This window comes from Equus przewalskii, chromosome X (assembly GCF_037783145.1).
Source record: "Equus przewalskii isolate Varuska chromosome X, EquPr2, whole genome shotgun sequence".
Taxonomy (NCBI): Eukaryota; Metazoa; Chordata; class Mammalia; order Perissodactyla; family Equidae; genus Equus; species Equus przewalskii.
Genome location: NC_091863.1, coordinates 55,478,398 through 55,501,969, shown reverse-complemented (window position 1 = coordinate 55,501,969; position 23,572 = coordinate 55,478,398). Strand labels below are relative to the sequence as shown.

Sequence of the window (23,572 nt, the reverse complement as noted above, 5' to 3'; positions counted from 1 at the left end):
ACACACGAAAAGGGAATAATCACAGCCCTGCTGAGCTCGCAGCTTGCTGCAGTCTCCTGTTACAGCAGAAGGCAGCACCCTTGGGGCCCTGGTGTCTGACACCCAGCATGCTGTCCTGCTCCAGCTGCCAGATATTTACATGGATCAGAGTTGGGACTTTCCTTTGGGTTGGTTAGGGGTGGAATCCAGGTGTGAGCCTGTGAGTGGGTAGATGGGGAGCCATTTTGTGTGTGTGCCAAGGGAGGAGGAGGAACAGACTGTCTCCAGTGTTCCTTACAAGGTGTTAACAACTCTTCAGGACCTGCCATTCAAGGGCACAGAAAGAGGCTGTGAGCACATCCCCATCTTCCCCTCGCCCTCATATTTCCCATTTCCTTCTGCGGAAAAGCCACCCAGGCCATCAGCCGGGTAGGAGCTGGGGCCAAGCTCTGGCCCTGGTGGCCCCTCTGTAGCTCTTTCTCACTGCAGGCTCCAGCTGCTCATCTCCCCTATAGCCGCCGGCCTCCTCTCCACGCTTGGGCTTCTGTTCCTTTTCATCCTGTCTGCAGAGCAGGGCGCGGTCTCCAAGTTTCCCCCTCCTTCCTCATTGTCTCCAAATAGCAGCACACAGCCCCATTTCCTTTTGCGCCATGGTTCTCAGCTGTCTCCACATTAGAATCTCCTGAGGAACTTTGGAAAAAATGCTCCTATTCAAGCCCCACCTTCCATTAGTCTGGGGTGGGTTCAGCCTGGGTGCTGTCATTGTAAAAGGTCCGCAGGTGATTCTTATGTGCAGTCAGAGGCGCAAACTACGGATTTGAGAGTTCCCACGCTTATTACATCAGGGAATCAGAGCAAAGGTGACCAGATACCAGGTATGAGGAAATACAGAGGGTCAGCATGTCCCAAAGTTCTTCCAGAAGTCTTGGGCTCCCTCCACGCATCGCTCTCTTAGGAGAAAATAATGGCAACGGCTCACACCATAGTACCAGACACAGTGCCAAGGGCTTTCTGTGTTACCTCACTGAGTCCTCACAACCACCTTAGGAGGTACTATCATCACCCTCATTTTACAGTTGAGGAAACTGAGGCATCAAGAGGTTAGGCAATCAGTCCAAGAGTACACAAGGGCAGAGCTTGGATTTCAACTCTGGCATGCGGCTGTCAGCCATTATGCCACATGCCCTGGCTGCCAATCGTCAAACCTGGTACTGCTCTCAGATGCTCCCCTCCTTCTTGGAAGGGCCCTCATCCCATACTCCAGGTCTGGAGATGTGCTGGAGCTGACAAAGTGGTGTCACTTAGTGTGCGTTAAAGTGTGCTTTGTCCTAAGGGGGTCATTTGTATTTGAGGGAACTGCATTTGAGGGCTGGCACTCATCTTCCAGAGAAGACAGACAGCTGCCACGGTTACAAAATGGTCTCTGGTCAGACAGACCTGGTTGCATCTCTGAGCTCGGCCACTTAGTTGACAGTGGCTGTAAACAAGTCTCCCTGGTCTCCTGGTGTGTCAAGTGGGATATTCACGCCTAGCTTCCGGAGTCATGGCAAAGGCCTGGCACAGAGAGGTGCTCACTGCACACGCTTCCCAAGGCTCCAGCCGACCCCTATCAGAAGAGTCTTCAAGGGCATGCCTCGGACCCTCTGGCAGTCTGGTGCTGCCAATGGTCCCTTTCTCAGAAAAAAATGCTTTTAAATGCATTAAATAAATTACCTAGAATTACAAAGGAAACTGACTACTGTATACTGAAATGCAATTTACAATCTAGGCATATGTGCTTCTTGATTAACACATTCACTCTAACAAGATCTAGCAGTGGGTCTAATGACTACCATAATTTTGAGGTAGTGATGAGCATAAATGATTTTTTTTGAGATACCTGCAACAACTGTAATGTGATATGAAAAGAGTTGTAATTCTACTGGTGACAGTCACAGAAGCTGCTAATAGCACTGTGGTTTATTGCTCTGGAGACAGGTCTGCCTGCTCCTCTGTTCATTAGCTGTGTGACCTGGGCCAACCTACTTAGCCCCTCTGTGCCTGTTTCCTCATCTGTAAAATGGGGGCTGCTGTGAGGGTGCAAGGAATTAATGAGCACACGTAAAAGTGCTTAAAGCCTGGCCTAGGACACAGCAGATGCTCTTTAAGTGTTAGCTCTTATTGTCATCTACAAATGGGCTTCCATAGATCAGAGCGCAGAGTTCATTTATCCAAAGCCCACCTCCAGCTAAGTTCCTCTATCCCCAACACCACGCGTAATGCCATGGCATTTGTATTCTTTTGGGACCTGGGATCTTTAAACGTCTTCTTTAAAACATTGCCAAGGCCAGGTCTTCTGAGGCCAAGAAGGAAGCTCCTTTTTAGGGACTGCCTGCCCTTGGGCTTCCCCTCGACAGAGTCCCCAAGGCCTCTCTCTGTAGCCCCAGCCGTGACCTCATCATCCACTCCCCTGCTCCACCCCAGCTGCCCAAGGCACTGCAGTTATGTAGTTACAGACCCTGCCATGGCCCCGAGCTTCCCATTTAAGAGTCTGGAATGCACCTACAAACTTCTAACAAGCTAAAGGGTAATTTGGAAACCTGAAGCACTCCCTAACTTATTGCCGTTGTCATGGGTCAGGAGGGGGTTTGGGAGGATCAGAGCCATCCCTTCACTGTGCAGATGTGACAACTGAGACCCAGAAAGAGGCAAGGACTTGCCTGAGGCCACATGGCAGTTTGCTGGCAGCGCTGGGCCGAGGATCCAAGATTTCACTCAATCAGTCCTCCTGGGTTGGAGCAAAATCTCCATCTTCTTTGACCTCTCCTTCCTGCCCACCATCTGGTCAGGTGACAGTTTCTGTCAGTTCCATTTCCTCTTAAACATGTCACCAATCCATCGGCCCCACTCCAGGCCCCCACACCTGCCTGGGGTCAGGCCCTCCCGCCCTCCACTCCTCACCGCCTCCCTGACTCTAGTCTGCTCTCCTGCTTGAACCTTCCTGATCCGTGCCTCTGTCCCTGCTGCATGCCAAGCATGTCAAGAGCTAGGAGGAAGCTTATGAGCCCAAGCTCCTCACACACCACCCCACTCCACATCCTGCCATGTCAGAGAGGAAGAAACTGAGGCCAAGCTAGGGGAATGGAGCCGGCCAAGGTCTGACAGAAAGCAAGAGGGAGAGCTGGCACCAAAACCCAGGTCAAAGGGTTGTGGAATCTGAGTTCTAGAAAGAAGTTTCATTTACTGTTATTCCCATTACATCACTCACCTCTCAGAATTATACCCCCAAATCCTATTGTTTCAGGTAACGACTGGAAATATTGTTTTTGTCAGGACCATAATTGCTACTTCCCTTTCCATGCGCTCATTTTGGAAAAAGCAGACAATACTCTATGTCCTTCTCCCACTTTTCCCCAAGGCCCCTAAGGTAGGCCTCCAGTATCTGCCAGCCGGAATTTCCTCCTTATCTGTTCTAGGCATGGGCAGGCCCTACCTGTTCACCAGCCATTTTCACAAGTATTTCTACTGGCCTGGGCCCAAAATCAGTTTGCCAATCTCATGTTATTGGATTTCCCTGTTGCCTTGAATCTCCTAGAATATACTAGACTGTGTCTGCCTCCTCTCTGCTGCCCCAGCACCTGGTAGCAGTCCTGGCATAGAATGGACATTCTGTCTTTCAGGAATGAATGAATGAATGAATGGCAGAAGATGCTGGTGTTGCAAGGGATAAAGAGAGGAATAAGACATAGATGGTCTTGCCCTTCAGAAGCTTAGAGCTTACTTATGAAGACAAGATCTAGAAAGTCATAGAAATATGTAAATAGAGAATCAGGTAGCCATGGTTGACTTGCCCTGCAGGCAGAGCAGGGGCCCGGGGCACTGTAAGCAGGCTAGAAGGCCAAAGCAGTTGAGTGCAAGGGCGTGGCAGGACAGGTCATGGAGGCAGCATCTCAGGTCAAAGGGGGTATCAAGCTAAGTGTCAGGCTATAATAGGGTTGGGGGGAGTTAGGAAAACCAGATGTGGTTTCCAGGAACTAGAGACACCAAGGTAGTAAAAGCAGGTTCAGAGTGGAGAAGAAAGATTCTGGAAAAATTTCTTCAAGGCCTGGTGTGTAGCTGCAGAGCCCTGTCAGTAAACCGGAGGGGAAAGGGACGAGAGACAGGAAGGCAGGGGGTAGATGAGAAGTACCTGAAAGAGAACACAAGCAGTGGGAAAGGAAAGACAGAGCCAGGGCCAAAATGGTTAAGGAAGCACTTCCATCTGGTGACTGAGAAGCTGATGATATCGCCACTGAAATGGGCAATCATTGGAGGGGTGGGAGCCTTAAATCTTCTCACTCCTCTACTTCATGTATTCACTCACCAAACATTTATTTACTCAACACCTAGGACAATAGCCCTCAACTCTGTGTGTGTGTGTGTGTGTGTGTGTGTGTGTGTGTGTGCGCGCGCGCACGCGCGCATCTGTCTACACATTCTAACCTCTAGGGAACACTTGAGGCCTCTCCTGCCCCTTCACCTTCAGGGAGGACAAGAAAGGACATAAGAGGCTTCTGGATCTTTGCTACTCAAAGCGTGGTCCATGGACCGGCTGTATCACTATTACTCGGGAGCTTGTTAGAAAATGAAGAATTTCAGGTTTCACCCCAGACCTTCTAAAACAGAACTTGCACTTTGCATCTAAAACTTTAACATACACAGTATCATCTAGGATCTTGTTTGTCTATGCTGCTGGCCCATGCATCACACATTGAATATCAAGGAACTAGGACACAAAAAGGGGCCACTGTGCTGGGGATGGAGCGTTTAACGGGAGGGACTAAGGGAAACTGAGTAAGCTAGGGGATGGGTTTATCTGTGGGGTGCCCTTCAGGCAGGTAGAGAAGTAAGTTCCCAAGCACCCCCTCCCCAGGACCCTAGAAAGCTGTTCAGCGCTGTCTCTGGTCTGGATCAAAGGAGTCCTGGTGGCCCCCACATAATCTAGCCTAACTGTAGCTCAACTCCAGCAGGGTGAAGAGGCCACATGGTGGTTTGGGCCCAGAGCCCCGTCTCAGAATAAAACATCCTCTGAGCAGTGTGTTCTTTGAGGACTTAGCATGATGGTCTGCAGCTGGCTAAAGAATCAGAGTGTGAGGCTCCCAGCCAGCATCTTTTCTCATCAGAAACACAACTAATGGAGGGTAAGAGAGAACTGCCCCCAGCTCATGATTTCGTTGGGCTAACAAATCCTCAAGGAACTATACCAGGTAAGGAAAGTATGGGTAGTTTTTATTTTCTTCTTTGCACTTTTATGTTTTTCCCACAATCAATCTGTATTAGTTTTAAAATCTGTATTTAACAAAGGCTTTATTTCAAAAACCAAATTAATACAAAGAAAAATCATGGCAACATACAAGTAAGTGCTGACTTGTGTGGTGTAGATAATTTATTGTATGGGGATTTGAGGGAGTTTTCCAAGGTGAAAGACAGAGCAAGGGGATGGAAAAGGGGCGCCTAAGATCGCCAGCCCCTGAATCTTGGACTGCAAAGCTGCCTAGCACTGTCGGCCCTAACCCGGGTAACTGGATTCATTTCCAGAATCAGAGAATCTGAGAACTAGAAGAATCTGAGAGATCACAGGGCTAACCCTGGCCTTTTCTTCTTAGAGGAGGACACTGAGGGCTCTGAACCTCGGCACAGGCTCTTCTCTCTGCCCGTATCGCCTGCCCCTCTGCGCTGTGTGCCTACCTAATCCCCACTCCTCCTCAGACTTGGCTCAAACATCACATACTCTTGTGGGTTAGGTGCTCTCCTCTGTTCACAAAACATTCTATGCATTCCTTGATCATTCATTTGATAACTTACTGAGCCCCTACTGTGTGTCAGGCACAGTTCTAAGCACTGGAGACACATCAGTGCCCCAAAATCCCTGCCCTAGTGTGCAGTGATTAAATCAGAGCATTTATTCATTCAGCAAATATTTATGGATTACCTATGTGTGGGGCCCTGTGTGAGGCATAAACTGTTTTAAGGTCGACATTAATGGTTTACAGCTTTGGCCTCCTCCCTTCCCCCCACAGTCAGTGCCTTGCGGACACAGTGAATGTTTTCTGAATGAATAAATAATGAAATGGCCAAGGTCACACAGCAACCTCGAGATGGTGCTGTTACTGAAACCCTGGTCCCCCGATAGCTAGAGCCCTTTCTCCAGCCCTCCATTGCAGTCAGCCCAAACCTTTGTAACCTCCATCAGAGGGGAGAAATAAAGGGCTGGGTCCCCGAGGCAGATCTGTTTGGGAAAGGGCCGACCCACCCTCTCAGGGACCCTCTCTGGGGAGAGTGGGGAAGTTGTCAGCTTCCAACAGCCCTGCTCAAAAGCCTGGGGCAAGCAAGAAGAGGCACTCTCCAGCAGGGTCCTGCCAGCCCCTCCCTCTGCACAGGGTCTGATCATTTGGAGGTACGTCTCATTTCTGTGTTAAAAACAAGCGTTTTTGTTAGAAACAAAACCACCACTGGGACTGCAGGGACATTCCCCACCCACCCCCAGCCCTGGGCCCCCGGATCTTTCCCTCTGAGCCAGAGGCAGCTCCCGCCTTTGGCAGCTGGAGCGGTTGCACTGCAGCGCCCTCTGTCGTGTGCAGGGCCGGCTCAGCCGCCGTGCGGAGCTGGGGAGGAACGCGAGCGGGGGCCCGGCCGCTTCCAAGGAGCCTCCTGTTCCGGCGGTGCTGAGGGACCGTGACTCATCCCGCCGGCTGCGCCCGCACCGGCCGCCCCCGCAGGCTCGCAGCCTCCGCACGCGCCTGGTGACTCACCCAGACGCGCGGAGCTGCTCTACGCACGAAAAGCAGCCCCGGGCGGCCTCCCGACGGCAGCGGCGCCGCAGCACCTGCTCTGCCAGCCGGTGTGTCGTCTTGACTGAACCCTCGCCCTATGGAAGCTTCCGGCGCTGGAAGCCCAGCTCACCTCCACTCTCAATGAGTCTTCACCTCTAACCTCAAATGAGGGTCGTTTTGTTACACAGCCTTAACAGAGTCGGGAACTGAGGGCGAGAGAAAGGTGAAGTGAGGGCCAGGGTCAAGCAGCTAAGAAGCAGAAGAGGGACTATATTAACCAGTTATCTCTGACTCCAAAATTCAAGGTGTGTTTTCCAAAGCATCAAGCTGCAATGTCCTCCTAACCGCCCTCCTCTCCCCTCACATACACAGGAAGGGAAGGTTGGACCACATCATATAGGACCTTGAAAGTCAAGCACTATAGTAAACATTTACTATTTTGGAAATAAAAGAAAAGCTATAAACGACATTTAAGAAGAAAGTCAGGTGGGTGTTGGGCTTGATTCTGTAAAGATGTTTTATCGCCGAGCAAAGGACATGATCAGAGCTTTAGTTAGGAAGATGCACCAAAGGAAAATAGATCAGAGAAGTGACACTTGAGGTAGTCCAGTGGTGCTCAGTAGGGTCTAAATCTGAGGTCATGAAACTGGGAAAAAAAGGTACAGATCCAAGAGAGATTGGGGCAGGAAAAGATCTAATGATACACCGGATTTCAAAAAGTGGGGTAAGTAAAATACATAGCACTTCCTACCTCTCCTAGGGTATTTACCACAATCAATTTTGCCTTCTTTATTAGAGTGATATTCTGTTGGCCTTGATAGATGCTAAGATCCATGGAGTGATGCTGGTGGCTCAGGTCACACTCCTGCCTTGGAGACCATGACCTTGTGGGGGCAGAATATAGATGTCTGGGGGCTGTGTCCATCTGGTCAGCTGGATGGAACATAGGTGAGGGCAGAACTGCTTGCCCAGGCAGTATCTGCACATGCCAAAGAACCCCTAAACAGCCCCTGCTTCCTCCTTGAGAAAAGTTTGGAGGGCTCCAGCTAAACTCCAAGACTACCTCATGCTACTAAGTACCCTTCTGGGCCTATAGTTTTCTGGAGCACCTGAGTGGGTAGGTTGAGTCGTTCTGGCAGCCCTGAGGCAGCCCGACCCTGAGGCCAGGCATCAAGACCTGTGCAACTGGCTGTGAGTACCTGCTGCCAGCTAGTAACACTGAATGAACACACCACTAGGCAGAAGCATGGCTTTATTGCAATAGAATGGGCCATTTTTATACAAGAGTAAATTATCTAGGCATCAACACCCCACCAAGACAGAAACTCCACAGAACTGAGGAGTGTTGTGTTGGCAGTGGACCCATAGGTAGCCAGATCCATCTCCAAACCCACTCTGTAGTCTATCCAGAACATCAGGCCCTATAGGCCCAGCTACTAACCGAGCCCATCTTCCCCTAAATACCCGATGTAGATGGACACAATGAATGAGAGCACCCTGCTGAGAATGGGTGGTTCCATAGTTCCTCAGGATTCAACCCCATAGACACCAGCATGGAATAGGGAGCCAGTCCTAACTCCTGGTACTTCCCATCCTTCACCATTCATACTTGCTGTCATCCTAGGCTCTCCTGCATAGAAAATCATGACCCTGCTGTCTCCTAATGTTACCATGGGCTGCCTTGTCTACTTCATCCACTCCTCCCTTCCTTGAAGTCCAACAAAGTACGTCATCAAGCCAGAGTTTAGGGAGTTTTTTGGTTTTTTCCTGACAAGGAAGAGGTGTTGCCGCCACTTTGGGAGTGCCACTGAACAACAGACCTAGTGCTCAGAGCCCACGTTTCTAATAAATATCTATCCTGGGAGCCTGAAGTGTAGGCTTTCACAAATACGCAGAAACACACATGTGCGTGTGTGTGGAGGGGGGGCTTGTGTGGGTTCTTTAGCTCCTAAACATCTTTCATGTGGGCCCCAGTGTTCTTTATGAAGGAGGAAAAGTTGTGTGGAGAAAAGGAAAAAAGAGTCAACTCTCCTTAACTTAATCTATAAACTCATTGTCATCCCAATCAAATTTCTACAGGAATTTTTCATAGAACCTGACACACTGATTCAAACACCCAAATGAAACAGAATATGTACAAGAAGAGCTAAAACAATTTTGGGGGAAAAAGGACAATGAAGGATGATTTATTATACAAGGTATCAAATCTATAGTAATTAATAGGGTGTAATACTGGCATAGAAATAGACAAGTAAATGAGTGAGAGAGAACAGAAAGCCCCCAAACCAACTTCTGTAAAGATATTAAATAAATAACATAAGTGGCATTTACAAGCCAGTGGTGAAAGGATGGATTATTCAATAGTGTTGGAAAAATTGGCTTTCCATTTGGAAAAAACTAACTTATATCCTTACCTCATACCCCACACACACACGCACACATTCCAGATAGCTCAAACAACTAAATATAAAAAATAAAACATACCTATAACCACAATGAGAAATATGCAGAATATATATATATATTTGTGACTTTGGCGTAAAGGAATTCTTTCTAAATAACACACATACACAACACAAAAGCCATGAAGGAGTGATTGATAAATATAAATCTACATCAAAAAAATTTCTTAGACAGAAGACACCATCAATAAAGTTAAAAGACAAATGATAAACTGGGGGAAATATATTACTAGCAATATGTGTGTTAGAGAAAAAATTGATATATATAGAGAGAATTTCTGTAAATCAATAAAAAAGGTGAACAACTCAAAAGAAATATGGCAAAGTATATGGTCAGTTGATTCAAAAGGAGAGTTACAAATAGCCAGTAGACATCTGAAAAAATTCTCAACCTCTAGTAATCACAGAAAGGCAAATGAAAACAACCATCAGATACCATCTTTCATCCATCACATTGGTAATGAAAAGTTTTAGTGTATCAAGTGTTGGTATGTAGGTAAGCAAAACTGCTATTCTCATACACTGCTGGGTGGAGTAGAGCCAATATGGGTAGGAATTTGGCAACGTATATTATTATGTAAAGTGCACATCCCCTATTACCTAGCAACTCCACTTCTTATTGTTTATCCTAAAGAAAGTCTTGCACATGTAGACAAATGTTTATTGAATGGATGCTTATTGAAATATCAGTCATCAAAATTTAGAAACAACCTCAGTTCATCCAATAGGTAAATAGTTAAACTCTGATAAAAGTCATACTAATAATGTAACATTTTAAAAGAATAAGTTAGGACTTCTGCTTCTGGGAAGATGGAATAAATATACTTTTCCCTATTCTTATCACTAAGTAAAACCAAAAACTAAGTATAACTAAAAACCCTGAACATTATAAATAAAACAAGCACAAAAAGACTCTGAAAGGTGGAGAGAAGAAGGCACATCAGCAAGAGACCTCAGGACTCGAGGAGTGACATGGTAAGTTCCCTGGAATCCTGTTTTGCCTCATATATCCCAGAGTTGAAGCTCAAAAAGGCTGCAACCTAGAAACACCAGTGGGTGCAGACAAAAACAAAAACGAAAAACAAAAGCCTGTCTCTCTAACCAAAGGACCAGAAAAGGAGGTAGACTAGCAAGACAGAAAATTTTAGACAATAATTGCTCTACTCCAGCCAAACACCACAGGAAAAAAAAAATGTGGTCCCATCCCCAACCCCACCTGCAAAGGAAGGGTTGAAAACGTAGACTGCATCTGCCCTTGCTAAGCTGAAACCAGGTACCCTAAACCTCGCTACTGAAGTGATGTCAGAGAGGGCTGAGTGAGGAGCTGGGATAGACCTACTAGACAGAAAATCAGTAAGGACACAGAAGAACTCAACAACACCCTTAACCAACAGGATCTAATTTGACATTTATAGAACACTCCAACAACAGAAGAATACACATTCTTTTCAAGTGCCCATGGAACACAGACTATGTTAGGCCATATCTTGTGCCATAAAACAAACCCCAACAAATTAAAAAACAATAGAAATGAAATGGAATGTATTCCATGACCACAATGGAATCAAACTAGAAACCAATAATAACAGAAAGATAACAGGAAAATATCTAAACACTTGAAAACTAAATGGCACACTTCTAAATAATCCATGGGTCAAAGATGAAATCTCAACAGAAATTTAAAAAATACATTGAACTGGGTGAAAATGAAAATACAACATAGCAAAATTTGTGGGATGCAACCAAAGCAGTGTTTAAAGGGAAACTTATAGTATCAAATGCTTATAATAGAAAAGAGAAAAGGTCTCAAATCAATAACCTAAATTCCTACCTTAAGAAACTAGAAAAAGAAGAGCAAAATAAAGCCAAAACAAACAGGAGAAAGGAAAATAAAATAAGAGCAGAAATCAATTAAATTGAAAACAGGAAAACAGAAAATCAATGAAACAAAGAGCTGGTTCTTTGAGAAGATCAGTAAAATTGACAAACTCTAGTAAGACTTACAAAGAAAAAAATGAGAAAACAAGTTACTAATATCAGGAATGAAAGGAATATCACTACAGACCCTTCAGACATCAAAAGGATAATCAAGGAACACTAAGAACAACTCTACACACTTTGAGAATTTTGATGAAACTAGACAATTCCTTGAAAAACACAAACTCCCAAAACTCACTCAATAGGAAACAGATGACTTGAATAGCTCTATAACTATTAATAAAATTGAATTCATAATTTTAAAACTCCCAAAAAAGAAATCTCCAAGTACCATGATTTCACTGGAGAATTATGCCAAATATTTAAAGAATTAACACCAATTCTACACAATCTCTTCCAGAAAATAAAAGAGAAAATGCTTCCCAACTTGTTTTATGAAGCTAGTCTTATCTTGACGCCAAATCAGATGACAGTCACACACAAAAAAGAAAACTACAGACCAATATCCCTCATGAATATAGAAGCAAAACTCCTCAACACAACATTAGCAAATAGAATTCAGTAATATGTAAGAAGAATTATACACCATTATTAAGTGGGGTCTATTCCAGGGATGCAAGACAGTTTCAATATCTGAAAATAAATCAATGTAATCTACCATATTAACAGACTAAAGAAGAACAATCACATGATCATATCAATCAAGATCAAGAGCAGAAAAAGCTCTTAACAAAATCCAACACCCATTATGACTTAAATAAAACCCTCTCAGAAATAGGAGAAGAAAGGAATTTCCTCAACTTTAAAAAGAGCATCTACAAAAAACTTTTAGGTAACACTAAACTTAATGGTGAAGTACTGAATACTTTCCTTCTCAGCCTGGGAACAAGGCAAGGATGTCTGCCCTCACAACTCTAATTCAACATAAGGCTGGAAGTTCTAGCCGGTACGATCAGGCAAGAAAGGGAAATGAAAGGCACACAAATTGAAAATGAAGAAATAAAACTGTCCCTATTTGGAGACGACATAATGGTGCTATGTCCCAAGGAGTACAAAACAATTTCTAGAGCTAATAAATGAGTTCAGCAAGGTTGCAGAATATAAAATAAGCATATACAAATAAATTGTATTTCTATATACTGGCGATGAACAAGTGGATGCCAAATTAAAAATATAATACCATTTACTCAAAATGAAATACTTAAGTGTAAATATAAGAAGACATGTATAGGACTTGTATGCTTAAAACTACAAAATGCTGATGAAAGAATTCAAAGAAGACCTAAATAAATTGAGAAATATACCGTGTTCATGGATTAGAGACTCAAAATAGTAAAGATGTCAATTCTTCCCAAATTCATATACAGGTTTAGTGCAATTCCTATCAAAATTCTAGGAGGATATTTCAGACATAGACAAGGTTATTCTAAAATATATATGGAAAGGCAAATGAAATAGAATAGCCAAAACAATTTTGAAAAAGAAGAATAAAGTGGGAGGAATCACTCTACCCAATTTCAAAACTTATTATGTAGCTACAATAATCAAGACTGTATGGTGCTGGTGGAGAGATAGACACATAAATCAATGGAGCAGAGTAGAGAACCCAGAAATAGACCCACACAAATAAGCCCAACTGATTTTCAACAAAGGTGCAAAAGCAATTCAATGGAAGAAAGACAGCCTTTTCAAATGGTGCTGAAGCAGCTGGACATAGGCAAAAATGAACCTTGACCTGTGTAGTGGGTTGAATGGTAGCCCCCAAAAGATATGTCCATGGCCTTATCTAGAAAATAGGTCTTTGCAGATGTGATTAAGTCAAGGATCTTGAGATGAGGAGATTATTTTGGATTATTCAAGTGGGCCCTAAATCCAATGACAAATATCCTTATGAGACAGACACACAGAGGAGAAGATACACACAGAGGAGAAGGTGATGGGAAGACGGAGGCAGATATCGTAGTGATGTGGCCACAAGATAAGGAAGCGCAGGACTACTGACAGCCACCAGAAGCTGGAAGAGGCAAGGAAAGATCCTTACCTAGAGCCTCCAGAAGGAACATGGCCCTGCTGACATCTTGATTTCAGACATCTGGCCTCCGGGACCATGAAAGAATGAATTTCTCTTGTTTTAAGCTACTAAGTTTATGGCAATTTGTTATGGCAGTCTCAGGAAACTAATACGACCTGTCTCATACTTTATACAAAAATCGACTGAAAATGCATCACAAGCTAACTTTCTTGTGGTGATCATTTTGCAATATATACGTGCATCAAATCATCACGTTGTACACCTTAAACTTATACAACATTATATGTCAATGATATCGCAATAAAGCTGGAAAAAATGCATTGCAAATTTAAATGTAAAATGTAAAACTATAAAATTTTTAGAAAAAGGCAAATGTTTGGAATCTAGAGCCAGGCATATAAGCTAGATCTTACACTTGACAATCAAAACATGACATAAACAGACAATTCATTGAAAAGGATACATGAATGGCAAATAAGCACATGAGATGTTCAGTCACTTGCCATTTTAATGCAAATTAAAACCACAATAAGATACCACTACACACCTATCAGAATGGCTAAAATAAAAAAAAAAAATAGTGACCACATCAAATGTTGGTAGAGATGCCAAGAAACTGGATCCCTCACACATTGCTGGTGGGAAGGTAAAATGGTATGGCCATTCTGGAAAACAGTTTGGCAAGTTACTTTTAAAGCTAAACTTGCTGCTACCATATGACCCAGCAGTTGCACACTTGGACTTTTATTCCAGAGAAATGAAAACTTCGGTCCACATAAAAACCTGTTACATGATTGTTCATAGCAGCTCTATTTATAACAGCCAAAACAAAACAATCCAGATGTCATCAACGGGTGAATGGATAAACTATCTGTGGTACATCCAAGCCATGGAACACGCACTACTCAGCAATAAAAAGGCACAGACTGTTGATCCAGGCAACAGCATGGATGAATCTCCAGACAATTATGCTGGCTGAAGTAAACACACAGTTCCTAAATGTTATATACTGTATGATTCTATTTACAAAACATTATTGAAACGACCTAAATTTAGAATGGAGAACAGATTATTAGTTGCCAGAGGTTAAGGAGGGGGTAGGGGTGGGAGGAAAGTGGGTGTCGTTATGAAACGGCAACTTGAAGGATCCTTGTGGTGATGGAGCTTTTCTGTATCTTGACTCTCTCAATGTCACTATCCTGCTTGTGATAGCGTACTAGGGTTTGTGAGAGGTCAGCATTGAGGGAAGCTGGGTGAAGGGTATATGGGATCTCTCTGTATTATTTTTCAAACTACACGTAAATCTATAATTATCTCAAAATAAAAAGCTAAATTAAAAAAGGATGAGCTAGGTCCACATGTCCTAACATGGCAAAGTTTCCAAGATATATTGTTCAGTGAAAAAAGCAAGTTACAGACCGGTCTATATGGTGAAATACCATTTATTTTTAAAAACCCACCCACAAGCAAACTTTGTATACACAGGAAAAGATTTGGAAGAAGGCACTCTACGCTGGTAACAGCGGTTACCTCTGGAGAGCAGAGCTGGGGAGGGAAGAGGATTTTCACTGTGGCTGGATTGTTTGATTTTTTTCACAATGAGAATATCTTATATGGTACTCATATAGTAAAAACATTATCCTGGACACAGCTGCAGTGTTCTAGGAATTCAAACCTTTTTTTTGCTTGTCCTGATCTGACCTATCCCTGTTTCACCATCCATGTGGCCAGGGGACCCAGCTCACGCCCACTGCCCTTGAGCCTCAAGGAAGTGGCTCCTGAGCCTACCTAATCTGGAAACAGCCTCACTAGCTGATTACCTCTGAGGTATGGAAGCACCACCTGGACGGGCCAATGTCCCTATGACTATGAATCTACCCACTGCTGCCGACAGCTTACAAAACACACAGGAAGCTCAGCCCACACTAATCAATGCGACAACAGTTTCCATAAGGGTCAAGTCAACAAACTGTGATGCAAGTTTTAACTCTGGGGGCAGCAAAGGTCTCCCCACCCTCTTGACCTGAAACATGACAGCAATTGAGCCTCTTTGGAGGAAACTGAGAGCGGCAGGTATGATTAACGATCAGATACCTACACGCAGCTGTGCCTGGTTGAGAGCCGACTTACTCTTGGAGGCCCCTGAGAGTGCCTTCATTCAGTCACTATATATTTACTGAGCACTTACTATGTGCCAGGCACTATTCTAGGCTCTGATAATAGCAGTGAATAAAACAAAATCTCTTCCCTCGTGGAGCACCCATTCTGGTGGGCGAGCAGACAATAGGCAAGACAAGTAAACAAATTATATGTTAGATGGTATTCAGTGCTATAAAAAACACAGCATGGAAGGAGGATATAAAGTTTTGGGTGCAGGGGGTTGAAATTTTGGAAATGGTGGTCAGAGAAGGCCTCACTGAGAAGGGAACATTTGGGTGGAGATCTGAAGGAAGCGAGGGAGCCAGCTACAAAGCTATCCAGTGGTTCTGGATATTTTCCATTTGCCCCTCCAGACCTTGTCCACCCTTCTCCACCCAGCTTTGTGCCCTGGCAGGCTGACCTGTATGGACTGCATCAACAGGTTCCCTTGTCCTCTGGCTTTGGGTTAGGTTTGACCAATGGGAGGCACCTGTAAGGAAATCAGAAGGAAAAAGAAAGTGAGATTTTTCATCATGGGTTGGCTGCATCCCTCTACCACAGAGCATAGCTCCTGTCAGGTGGCCCTCACCATACAGCAACCCTTCCCCAGTTCCCATAACCACTCTCTCCCAGGGGCCTGACAGATACACTGGGGAAAAACATTCCAGGCAGAAGGAAAAGAAGGACAAAGCACAAATGTGCTTGGAAAGCTTAAAGAATGATCAGACTAGTGTGGCTGGAATGGCAGAGGTGACGGAGGGATTGGTAGGAGATAATGTCAAGAGGTAAGGGAGGCCAGACTATGAGGGCTTTGCAGGCTACCGGAAAGACTTTGGTTTTTAACATGAGTGAGATGGGGAGCAATTGGAGGATGCTGAACAAAAGACTGACATACTCAAACTATGTTTTAACAGCATCACTTTAGGAGACTGGTGACAGGCAAGAGAGGATGGTGGCTTAAATTAGAGTGGTAGCAATGGAGATGGTGAGAAGTGGTCGGATTCCAAATAGGTTTTAAAGGGGGTGCTGAAGAATCCTGTTAACTAAAATGACCAGAGAAAAAGTCCAAACCCAAGACCAGAGACTTACTACCCTGCTTGTCATTGTATATCACTAAAAATTCTGTTATTCAGTAAGATTTCAGCATGACAATCCCAATACCCTACTACTTGTGTGGGACACACAATTCTAGGCCAAAGGCCAACCCCCAAAGTTTCCCCAGACTGTACCTGACTCCAGAACAACTCCAGAAAACTATCATCACGGACTTTCTAGCCAAGCAACCCCACTCTACAGCCAGAACTCTATAAGGGTCGTGTTGGGCGCCATTTTGTCCCGATTGGCTCCAGCCACTCTATCTCCATGGGCTCCTCCATGAGCTGGCCTAACCATGTCACATCAGAATTCTGGGAAACACTGTCCACACCTGCCCTGTCCATACCTCCTGTCCTCTGCTCATCATCACTCACAGGCTGGCAGCAGATAGATCACATCCATCAACCACTAAGCAGAGAGAGATGGGTCCCAGGGGCAGTCAGAACACAGTGTGGGCAACATCTCAGGTACCATGACTTTAATAAGGATTTTAAAATTTGCCGGGAAAGCAGGCAACCATCAACCATAGACAGATCATCGGAAAGGAGGGAAAAATAGAAAGCTTGGCCCCACGGGCTGAAAGCTCCAGCCTGAAATATCTCCTGGGAACAAAAGCACCCCGGCATTTTTTGGTGCACACTGTTAACTCTCAGGATAAGGCCTGTTGCTTCATATTCGTGAACCCCCAGCAAAGGCACCCAGCTGGAAAGTGGAGAACAGCACATGATTCTGAGGGCTCATTTCAGAGCCAGGAAAAACTGATGGTATTTTGTTTATGTTCAAAGAAATCAATCCAAAGAGATCAGCCCCACAGCCAAAGTCAGCAAGACCGGGGAGCAAATTGCTGCCAACCAAGGAGGGGTCGACCTGCACTGGAATCTCGGATCCAACAGTTTCAAGCTGTGTGCCCTTGGGTAAGATTCTTAACCCTCCAAGGACCTCAGTTTCCTAATCTGTAAAATAGGGACAATACCTACTTCATAGGGTTGCATTAAGGATCGAATGAGCTCACGTGTGTAAAATGTATGTGGCATAGCTTCTGGGGTACTAGCTGCTCACTACCTGTTGGTTTTCTTCTCATGCCCACTTTTCTTTGGCAAGAGCCTGGCCAGTCGTGTAGGGCAACTATGGGGTTCCAGTGGTCCCCGTGCCTTTACGAAGAGCTCTCTGAGGAATTTTCCAGCTCTTTCATGCCAATGCTGTTTTCTGCTCTTTACTGAATGGGCATCCTGGGTAGCTGGCATTTGATCCCAGCAGGACATGGTACCATGCACAGCTTGGCATTGAAGGGCACTAATGCCTATTAATTAATCGTACATTCAGCTGACCTGCCTAAGCAGCTGCTTTCATTTCCAGAATCCCAAATCTTATTCCACTCCAGGTTATTTGAATCCCTTATGTATGTAAGCTGCTGACGCAGACCTTTGCTCCCTGCTCTCCTCTCATCCTCTCAGCCTCTCCCCTCTGCTCCATACTGCTCCCTCTGCCTGTCCCTTGCCTTGTTTCTCCATCTTTTTCCTTATCTTCCCAAGCTCTTGCTCGAATCCTCATCTGAAGATAGTGCTTAAGGGGAGAGAGCAGTTAAAGGTGGCTCAGGTGGACCCATGGTCAGGCTTGGGGTAAACAATTCCACTTCCCCTTTGCCCTGTTGTACCAGCCCATCCCCAAGCCCACTTTCTGTTCATTCACAGGTTTGGATTACAAGGCAAAACGAGACATGGCTACCGCCCTCAGAGAACTCCTAGTCTAGTGGGAGAGACAGACAGCCCCATGGTGTATATGAAGAGCTGGAGAGGGGGTTGCAGAGGTGGGAAAGTGTCTGGTTGCCTCTGAGGGGTCAGGGAAAGCTTTACAAAAAAGAGGAGACTTGAACTTGGCCTTGAAGCCTGAGTATATTTTTCCAAACAGAGAGAGGGTCAACAGGCATCTCAGGGGAGGAGGTGGCATGGAGGAGAGAAGGGCAGTGTGTGTTTGGGGTTCTGTGCAGCCAGATGGTAAGGTCTAGGAGATAAGCAGCAATGAGTCTTGGAAGGAGAATCTGGAGCCAGCTCGCCAAGGGCATGCCAGGCTGACGGGAAGCTGGATTGCAGGGGGTTACAGTGCAAGGCTGAGGAGGCTGGATCTGGTGAATGTTGGGAAGGGACATGATGAAAGCTGTGTTTTAAGAAGATAATTCTGGAAGGCAGAGAGACCAGAAGAAGAACAGAGACGAGTTAGGAGGCTGCTGCAATGGTCCTGGCACAAGCTGAGGCCCGGAACTTGAGTGTTGACCGTGGGAATGGAAATTAAGTGGCAGAGAAGAGATACCTCTGGGGCCTACTTCTCCAGCTCTGGCCTTTATCCTGGATTCACTCTTCACCTTTCCCCGGTGCCTTCTCCCTTGACGATCTTAACGGATCCTGGGCCTCAACTCCCACCTCAATGTGGATTTATCCCAAATCCATATCTTGAGATCTGACCTCTCATCTGCCCCTGGGACCAGCTTCTGGCTGCTCTCTGGACATTCCCAGGTAACCATCTCATCAGCACATTCAAAACTGTCATTGTGGTGCCTGCGCTTCAGCCTTAAACCAGCTCAGGAGAACCGTGTACCTCAGCTCACCATTAGCCAGGGGCCTAACTCAGGGACTGAAGGATCATTTTACACCTTTCTAGGGCAGACATGATTTCCCAGTTCTAAACCACCAATTTATACGTGGACTTAGAGGACTCAACACATTCACACCTTGGGGATGGCCTTCCTTCACCCACTCACTGTCAAGTTCCTCAGCGGTGGCCCTCGGCCAGGGGTGGGCTCTCCCGGGCCCTGGAAGAATTTGGAAATGTGTAGAGGCCTTTCTGGTTGTCACAATGACTCCAGGGTACTAGTGGCACTTAGGGTCAGGAATCAGGATAACCATCCTGCAATGCTCTGGTGCTTCCCACACAGCAAAGGATGATCTCACCCTGAGCGCCAAGAGTGCTCTCACTGAGAACCACTGTGACCACAAGCTCGCTGAGGGCAGGGACTCTGTCTGTTTTGTTCTCTCCTTTGTTCCCAGCATGTAGCAGAGTGCACAGCACACAAGGGTGTGCAATAAATGTTCGTTAAATTAATAAATTGACTCATGCCTTCATGTAACCAACACCTACTGAGCACTACCCTTGGTGCTGGGGCCAGAAAGATGAACAGGACTTGGGCAGTGCCTTTGGACCTTAGCCAACTCTAGCTGGGTAGGGTAAAGATGATCTCGAGACGGAGGCTAAAAGTCAAGAATGCCTCACCTTCCATGACTACCACAGGGCCCCTTCCTAGCAAGGTAAACGTACTACTAGTTAAATGCTGAGTGGACAGTTCATTCATTCATTCAATCACCACTTGAATTGCACATGAAACTTCACAGCACTTTCTCAGACATGATCTTGCTGGAGTCAGGCTGGGAGGAGACGAGGGTCGGGGCAGGGGCTGGAAGCAGAGTAGGGGCCTGAGAGGTTCCTGCCCAGCTCGGGGTGGAACAGACAGCCCCAATCAGACAGTCTCCTGGGATTGGGGTGGGGGTCTGGTGTGAATGGAAATCTGTGCCACATGGCCTGAATTGCAGGGGCCGGCCTCAGGCTCCCACAGCCCCAAACACTTCCAGATGGATTCATTTATAACTCCCAAACCAGAGGCAGCACTCGGCTCCTTTTCCTCACTCTCCTCCCCACTCCTGGAGCAAGCCTTGGCTGCCCTTTCCCACTCCGGAAACCAGCAGGAGACGGGGAATGTGCAGGACTGCTTAGCCGCGGCCACAGCCACAGCCGCAGCCTGGGCTCCTGGTCACCGCCTGTCCCCTAGGTGGCAATAGCAGCTCACTGTGTGGGTGTGCTGACTGAGCCTGGCCATACTCCTGCCTACCTGGGTCATCTGGGCTCTCTCAGGCCAGCTGCTAGATGGGTAGTGCGAGCCAGGCACGTTCACTCAGGCAAGTTTCCATTCCAGACCTGCAGCCACTTCATAAAGCACAGTCACACCCATGTCTTCTCATTCTCTGTCTCCAGGAGAGTCTGAGCTCCTCCCCTCCGCTTCTCCCACAGGATACTACTTCTCACTGTATAGGCTGCCAGAGGCTTTGGACATTTTCTAAATCAGGAAGCCAAAGCTCACGGGGTTGAGTAACTTGCCCAAGGTCACACAGGACGTTAAATAGCAGAGTCAGAAGTCTAAAGCCCCAAGCTCTATCGCTGATGCAAGTGCCTCCTAAACTTCAAGTTTCCTCATGTGTGAAGTGGGGCTAATGCTTGGGAGGTGGTCTGGTTAGAAGTGTTGGCTCTGGAAGTGCTCTGCATAGAGCATGTGCTGGTTCTGTCATTTGGCTAGCTGGATGACCTTCCATGAATCACTCTCCCCCTCGGTAACTCAATTTCTTTATCTTCTTTTAAGGATTAAAGAGATAATGACTTTAAATGGCTTAGCACAGTGTCTAGCCCAAAGTATGCCTACAAGAAATAGTGGCTGATGTGGTAGTTTATTGCTCAGTCACATCATTACAGAGCTCCCAGCCCCCATCTCTTGAAATATGGGCCAGGCCCCAGACAAATACTGCCGCATGACTCCTCACACAGAGAGAGAACTAGACTTGGGCTTGGAGAGATTAAGCGACTCGCTTAAGGCCATACTTGTAGGAATAGAGGAGGGGCTTGAACCCATTTCTAGGTGATTCCAAGGCTACGGATTCCATGCTTCCTATAGAGTCTAAAAGATAAAAGCCCCTACATGTGCCCTTAGCTGAGTCTCTGCCCTGTATCTCCAACGCCCCCCTGCCCACCCCCTGCCGCCCTATCTTGCCTCCTTTAGGACTGGCCCAGGAACTTCCTCCTTCCCAGAGGTTCAGCCCACCCAGGTGGCCCTAAGCAGGGCCTGTGAACACATCAGGCCTGGAGGAACCTAGTGGTCCTGGGGCTGAAGCCTTCCCCCCTCCCTCCCCTCCTAGCCATGGCTGGAACTGGTGGTGGCTGGAGAGACAGGGTGTCAAAGAAGGGAGACAAAGATGCCAGAATCAAGCTTCTAGATGCACTATATTTGCTTCCTGTACAACCTCCTTGCCCTCAAAGTTACTCAGAACCAGTCTGGCAAATCCACCTCCGCATCCAAAAGTCCACACAAATTTTCCCGCAGCTGTTCAGCAACACATGACACCAGATTTCTGCCCCAGTAGGAGTCTTCAGTATTCTCACATTCCTTTCTGCTTGCTGCTGCGCAATTAAACATGCATAATTTCTCCATGTTTTCCCATCCGCACCACACGTCAGCACCACCAGTGCCGGCCTGCGAGAATGGCACAATCTCCGTGTGCATATGGGCAAGGGAACCAGCAGATGCTTCTTTCAAGTGAACGTGACTCACCAAATGGGCTCCAAATCCCATCAACAATTAGCTTCAATCTATCTATATTTCCCTCATCTTCTCAGTAGGCTGCTCAGGATGCTCAGAATTCCTGATAGTCGGTGAATAAGTGCAGAGCTATTTAATAAATGCCCAGCACAGAAAGGGCATTTAATACATGCTTAATCTCTATCCAAACAAAGTAACTCTAAGAGTTTGTGGACAAACATTACCAGAGAGCCCGAGGGGCAGCTCCTGTCTGCTTCCAGCACTGATGCTCAGGAAAGCTTCCTCATTGAACAAAGGTGCTGGCCGTTACCCCAGAAACTACCAGATCCACAGCCCCAGCCCTACTGTACAGGTTCTCTGGGCCTCAGTTTCCTCCTCTGTTGTTCCGAGCCATGTAACGCTGAGTCAGGTACATGGTACTTTCTCAACAAATGTTACATTTATAAAGGTTCACCTTGTAGTAAAAGTAAATTTTTACACATTCCAGAATCATCTAGAGGATGACCACTCTTTCAGGAAATTATTCTCTTAATATTTATGGAGCATCTACTGCGTACAGAGCAGCATGGAAGAAACAAAATACATTCAAAATAAAGTTCCTTTCCTCCAAGAGACTGTAATATAGGTGGACATTCAGGCACACATGGAATATTCCAGAATTGCAGAATGCCTTTTGGAGCCAGGCAAGTACTATAAATGAGTGAAGGAGGCCGGAGTAATACAAAAATAGGGAGTGGTGGGGACTGTGGCAAGCTGGAGAGCATATGCTCCATCTAAAGGGGAAGCTGCCACCCCAATTCAGCTAGCTACCATCATGTGGGAAGGCAGAGCCAATACTAGTAGACTTTCTCTTTTCAAAGAAGCCAGAAATCCAGATTGTAGGAAAAGATTGCTAATTTTTACATGTTAGCAAATAATTTTAAAAAGAAAGAAACCAGGTACAGACCAAACAAAACATATCTTTGGGCATTAGTCGGCCCACTAGCCACCAGTTTGTGACCTCTCCATAATGAGAGAGGATAAAGTATCAAAATAAGTGTTACTGACAATAAGTTCTGGAGGCGCACAGAGAAGGACGTGAGTCCCTTGGGCTGGTATGATCTGGAAAGTTTTCCTCAAGGTGGTAGACTTCAGACTGGGCCCAAAAGTGTGGGTGTGAAGCTGGTAGGCAGAAGTGAAGGGCAAAGAGCTTTTCATAAAGATGGAAGGGGGAAACAAGAAGGTTGTAGTCAGAGCTCAGAGGCAGCAAAGAGGTACGTCTGGCTGTTACGAAGACGTCCTGGGGGGAGGGGCAACTTCTGGCCATTGGTTGGTCTCAGTGGAGGAGGTTTCTCATGACCGGAATCAGGGATCTCAGCATGGAGGAAACAAGAGAAGATGGGGAATTAGTACTTGAGAGTCTGATTTTGAAAAGCCAGTCAGAGAGCAATATTAAACACAGACAGACAGATACCTCCACAGCAGGCATGGGAAAAGGACATTTTAGTTAAGTCCAGGGACTTTCTAGAATACAGCGATGTAAAACTCTGTGAGAAGAGCAAAAAAATAATGCATGATCCTGGCTGGTAAACCACAGTACAGTGAGACCTGCCACGTAGGAAAGGGGGGCTCTGGCCCCATACAAGCACTGGGGAAAGGAAAAAATGAACAGGAGCTTTGAAAAAGCCAGCAATCCACAAAAATCCTGGAAACTATTTTAAAAACACCTTAGTAAGAGCAAAGGTAAAATATATATCCAGAATTAAAAGCCCTAGGGATTAGAAACCGTTCTCCCACAGGGCTC

The 23,572-nt window shown here is 45.9% G+C and overlaps 1 protein-coding gene across 1 annotated transcript in view; it reads right to left on the bottom strand.

Moving 5' to 3' along the window:
- NHSL2 (NHS like 2) overlaps positions 1-23,572 on the bottom strand; it is a 228,051-nt gene that overhangs the window by 125,473 nt on the left and 79,006 nt on the right. Inside the window, exon 2 of the mRNA XM_070605141.1 lies at positions 15,763-15,831. Within this exon, the coding sequence (XP_070461242.1) occupies positions 15,763-15,831 (69 nt within the window). The remainder of the gene's footprint in view (positions 1-15,762; positions 15,832-23,572) is intronic.